The following is a 6000-nucleotide window of genomic DNA, read 5'->3' on the forward strand; positions in this document are numbered from 1 at the left end:
CGCAAAATTATTTTCTTATAAAAAATAATTGGTTGCCCATCAAAGTTGAACTTATTAATTTAAAATTTAAGGCCATAAAATATTGTATACAGTTTATGGAAAAGCCTGAATTGTGATAAATATTTATAAATATAAAAAATGAATTTTTTTATTTATATTTTATCAGGAAAATAATACCAATTAATTATATAATTGTATAATTATTTTGAATTTTTCAGTGGAGCTACAACTAATGATGAGCAAGTTAAACCACGTAGCTTACGTTTTACTTGGAGTATGAGAACTACAAGCAGTCGAGATCCAAATGACATTATGGAGGAAATACGTAAGGTAGAGTGATATCTTAGTACAAAAATTTTTATGTTATCAATTGTATTGAAACTCAACGAGTTTTTAAGATCAAAAGTAATTATTATAAACTGAAATTTTAATTATTTTTGGACGATGTTTTTTTTCCAAATAAAGTAAGAAATTTCGCTTTGATAAATAAATTATTTTAATTAATTCAAATTTGTTAGATTTCATGTGAAAACAAAATCTAATATTTGAATTTTTATAACTATGAAGAAGAATAAAATTTGATTTTCTAAATTAAAATTTCACTCAAACAATTTATTCCATAAACACTGATGATGATCCTAATTTGAAAACATATATTGATAATGAAGAAATAAATAAATTAATGGAAAGAAGAGTTGGTAGAAGAATTGTTATTTCAATTGTTAGTTTCGATATTGTTTATGATTTATAACAAACTCTTTAAGTATAAGCAATATTAGCAGAGATAAGACCTCACAATAGTTATTCTAAAGTTAATTTAAATATAAATAAATTAAACAATTATAAAATTGTAGGTGTTGGATGCAAATAAATGTCAATATGAACAACGAGAACGATTCTTATTGCTATGTGCGCACGGAGATGCAGCAACAGACAGCCAAGTTCAATGGGAAATAGAGGTCTGCAAGTTACCTCGACTTTCGCTGAATGGTGTACGATTCAAGAGAATACTCGGTACATCAATAGGATTCAAGAATATCGCTAGTAAAATAGCTAATGAACTCAAGCTGTGACTGCCGGCTGCGGGTGGTTTGACCACTAACGTTAATCCATAACCCTTTCATGAATTAAATCACTCAGTGACAAATAATGAGGATTTATTATATTACTATTATGTCTGGAATTCAGACTCAGACTCTGATGAATCAGATACACGAGAAGTATTTGTTTAATTTCCCTTACTCCTGTTACAATTAACTCAAAATGTCATTAAATTAAATAAATTTATCGCGTAAAAATGATCGTCATTGAATAATGTTAATGCAAACAGTTAATGAAATTAATTATTAATTCAATATGATTTAAACATCTATCTCTAATTATAGACGATTGTTTTTTTGTAATGATTCATTTTCCTTCCAACTTTCCCGTGTGCCAAATATCAAGGCCGGGCTTATCATTTTTTTTTATATATGGGATCAAAGTAATATAAATGATTGTTATTATTATTTTTATTTTATTATTTTCAACTTAGATTTGTTAATTCATTATTATGGGAAACTAGACTTAATTCATGGTGTTCAAACTTTTCCCACTATCTGTTCTAAACTTCTTTAGTTAAGAACTATCCAATGAATTAATTTTAATCAAATACTTGAAATAAAAAAAAAAAAAAAAGTAAAAAACATGATGGATTTTTTTTTCGTAGTAAATTTTCATCTATCGGACCCACAAGACATCCTTGGGATAATTATTGTACCTGTTAATCATCTATTAAATTGCATAAAAAATGTCTAGAGTATCGGAATACGATAAAATTATAAATAATTATAAACTATAACAATACATGTATAACAAAAGAAAACAAAAATCTGCCACTGGTTTCAATTTTTTATTAAGCTTCTTAGAACAATTATAAATATATTTACAATGTGGCACCAATGTTTTCATTACTGACGTCCATTCGCGAAATCACATATGCGAGTTGTGTTTTTTTTTGTTTTTATAAATAAGACGAATTGAATTTTTTCTTTTATTTTATTGCACAAACTTATATCATTGTCGTTTTCTGTTAAGTGAAAATCTTATGGATTCAAATTGCTGCAGGCTGAGTGAACAAAAGAAGAAATAAACAACTGTTCGATCAGTTCTACGTTTAAAACATTGTAAGTTTGTTATTAATTAATAAGAAAACGCTTTTTTATTATTATTAACGAATGTGAATAATTAGATAATCAAGCATTTGTAAATGCTTTAATATAATTATATAAATATTGAGTTTTCTCAATAAATAATAGTGAAATAATATAATAATGATATTAATTATAATACTATACTTAAAACTATCAACACTAATCGTATCTATTGTGAATAATGATGATAATAATAATAATAAATATATATCGTTTCCTTCAATAATTCAATCACAGATTTTAAAAAGTAAAATATCGTAACGATAAAATTTGCTATATCCAATTGAAATAAACTATTTAAAAATAAGTATGTTAGGTTTCAAGGAGAATCATTCTGTCCTTAAATATTTTTTTTAACGAGTAATTGACGGTTCGATAAACCCAATAAATTAATAATATTAATAATTTTTGTGAAAATGTTTAAACCGTGGTGAATAAATATTATTATTTGTATATTGTAAGATACTAAGTTATAAAAGTCTCAGTGCATCTCACTTTAAACAAATAACATCAGTTGTCATCAAATAATTCATAATGGGATGTATTTTGTATCCGCCTAATAATGAGTGGAATAAAAAAAAAACTTGCACAATTGAAAAATATCAAATATTTCAATCATTTATTGGAAATATGCATTATCATATACATTTTTTAATATTTCTACATCATAGTAACGAATTACAAGAACTGTATGTCGTAAGATATTCATAAATGACTGACAAAAATCGACAACAGTTTTGATATGATACAGTAATGATATAAAACATTAAAAATATATGACATCAATCATATGATATAGTAAATAAAAATTATTATTATAAAATGAGGATAAATCAAGTGAAATTGGCAACGAGACTAATTATTTTTTTTTTTTTAATCTGTACAGTATCATCATCATTATTTTCCATTATTTTAATTTTCATTTAATGTAATATAATATTATATAATTGTCGCATCATATTTTAATTAACTAAGCTGATGAATAAACTCAAATACATACATTAAATATTGTTATACATTTATAATTTTTTTCGTTCTCATACTCAAAAAGTTAGTCTCTAACGAAAAAAAAATAATGTCATATTTTTAATGGGAAAATGTTGGTTTTGTTTTAGTTTCATCTGCATGATTTTTTTTTAGATTGATTAAAAAATTGTAGCAGATATTTTCTTACTAAGTTATAGTGAATTAAAAATTATCTACATTTAAAATACATGGTAATTCGTATTTTTAAATGTACCTCTTCATTTATGTTAAATGGCTGGACTTGAAAAAAATTGTTTTATTAAAAGTTAAAGATTAACTATTTTTAATAAGAGAATAAAAAAAATTATTTTTTTTTTACAGTGTAATATGTATAATTATTGGCATCTAACTATAAAAAACCTATTAGAAGTAATGATAAATAATTCTTCTATATGTTGAAAAATAATCTTGCATGATCGGTGCAATGATTCACAATGCGTTTACTTGCTTAAATAAATGTAAAAACTCGTTATTAATATTTATAAAAAAAAAAAAAAAAAGATACGTTTAATAAAATAAGAATATTATCTTGGGAATGAAATAAAAATACAACAAGAATATTAAATTACACATTAAATTATGTCGGTTGAACTGACAAATAATTAAAATGATTAACACCTACACGGCTCCTTGTAGAGATAATATAAATTAAGGTAACTATCCGGCAGTGAATGTGTTTGATAAATTCTTAATATAAGTAAATTTTTGTCTTTGTAAGTAAATGCTTATGATTGAAAATTAGAAAAACGGATTAGTACTGCTCATGCAGTCATCGATTACTAATGCAATATACGCGTTATGTCATTGGACAAATAACATACACACATCATACGTTTATTCTTTTGTAGATAGATAAAAACAGCTTTGTTAAGGGTTTTCTTGGTTTTCGATATCTAGCCAAATGTAGTAAAAAAGAAAAAAATATTTATAATAAAATTGTAAAATTAATAGTTTTTGAATCATGTTTCCTTATTCAATAATAATAAATAATTAATTAACAGTTAAACAATTAAAGGTAAGTAATCACTGTCTGCCGAAGCAAAAGCATCGTTGAAAAACCAACTACACTAATTGTAGTCGTCAATCTGACCAATGTGATATGAAAACCACCAATTATTTTAATAAGCACAAAAACTGATTAATGATATTAAATTCTTTTATTAGAATTAATACTGTAATGTTGTGTACTTATTATTTAACGTGTAGAGGATGAAGCTGGTTTCTTCCTATTGCTGCTGCTGCTGTGCTACTGTACTGCCCGCCTGCCTTCGTTGTTTTTCCTTTTCTCTCTTTGGTTTTCTTCTTATCAACAATTAGAGTGCGTCTTTATCGTATTCTTCTCTTAGCTGTTAACGATATACTAATTAAATAAATATTTTTCGACGATTTTGCATCTTTGTCCATAAGCATTTCGCATTAATCTTTATTATCACATTTAACTTCTCGTGTATATTGATTATAACTCATTTTATTCAATTAGTCTTTCATTAAACAATTTGAGCATGCCTGAAAAGTATTGTACGTATCTGTAATAGATACCTTAACGTTATTACACATTAAAAAACTTTTGATGCTTAAATTTACGTCCTGAATAGTGACCAACTCCGCAAAAGGTATATCCACTTTCGTAAAAAGTCGTTATTAGCGTATTATATTTTATTCTTACTTTCTTTTTTCTTTTTCACAATGAATTTTTTCCCGTTTTTTTCATATTTTTGTCATGTCCAGATTAGACAAAAACGAACCAATCGCTTCTCCTTCAAACTTTTTCTACTCGAATACTATCGTAACTAGGTATATATATATATATATATATGTGTGTGTGTGTGTGTGTGTGTGTGTGTGTGTGTGTGTGTGTGTGTGTGTGTGTGTGTGTGTGTGTGTGTGTGTGTGTGTGTGTGTGTGTGTGTGTGTGTGTGTGTGTGTGTGTGTGTGTGTGTGTGTGACTTTCTTATAACTTTTGAACGGCTCAACCGATTTCATCGCGGATGGCGCCATTCGAGAAAGCTTGAATCGGTAGATTTTGAGAAATCTAAAAAAAACTACAAAAAAAAATCTGGAATACGGTTGACCCTAAAGGCCATCCCTGCAACTTCCCGCTAATTTCATATCTAAAGGCTTAAAATTGCACGTGACGTTTTCGAGCTCAAAAATATAATTTACATGTTATTTCAAGCTCTTCGAGCTCAAAAATATAATTTATATGTTATTTCAAGCTCTCCGAGCTCATAGTTAGCTGTTCTAAGCTCTTGAGCTCTTCGAACTCAAAAGTCTGATAGAAGTTTAATAATACAGTATTTTTTGAATTTTCAAACTGCAATAATTTCTGAATGAATGAATCGATTTCCACGCGGTTAGCAGTATTCCACACAGTTTTTCAAATTCTATGATATACTTTTGAACACAAACTATTTGAACCGAAAATCTTAGAGAAATTTGAAAAATTCAATTTTTCCGAATTTTTTCGATAACGATAACTCACGAATCAATCAATTGATTTTCACGTTCTTGGTGGCGATCGACGTGGTTTTTTTAGGCTCTAATAATTATTTTATCACATCAAAAACGATTCTAAAAGAAATGTCGAAGTTATGTGAAAAAAACACTTTTTTCGAAATTTTTCGTTTTCGATAACTCTCGAACGAATCAACCGATTTTGACGGAACTGGTGGCAATCGACGTCGTTTTTTAAACTTAAGAGCGGATTAGTTTTTAGAAGTGATCAGTGGAGCCGTTTTGAAGTTATTCTAAAAAAAAACGATTTTTTGAAAATTTTATTTTT

General features: G+C 26.8%; 1 protein-coding gene across 22 annotated transcripts in view; it reads left to right on the forward strand.

The window, feature by feature from the left end:
* The window catches only part of LOC123259336 (serine/threonine-protein kinase MARK2-like), a 60730-nt gene extending 56564 nt beyond the window's left edge, over window positions 1–4166 (forward strand). For all 22 annotated transcript variants that reach the window (XM_044719725.1, XM_044719737.1, XM_044719734.1 and 19 more), the window contains 2 exons: window positions 219–330; window positions 855–4166. In XM_044719725.1, coding sequence (XP_044575660.1) covers window positions 219–330; window positions 855–1073 — 331 coding nt within the window. In that variant the 3' untranslated portion in view covers window positions 1074–4166. The remainder of the gene's footprint in view (window positions 1–218; window positions 331–854) is intronic.
* The last annotated feature ends 1834 nt before the right edge of the window (window positions 4167–6000 follow it).

The sequence above is a fragment of the Cotesia glomerata genome, linkage group LG2, assembly GCF_020080835.1.
Source record: "Cotesia glomerata isolate CgM1 linkage group LG2, MPM_Cglom_v2.3, whole genome shotgun sequence".
Lineage (NCBI taxonomy): Eukaryota > Metazoa > Arthropoda > Insecta > Hymenoptera > Braconidae > Cotesia > Cotesia glomerata.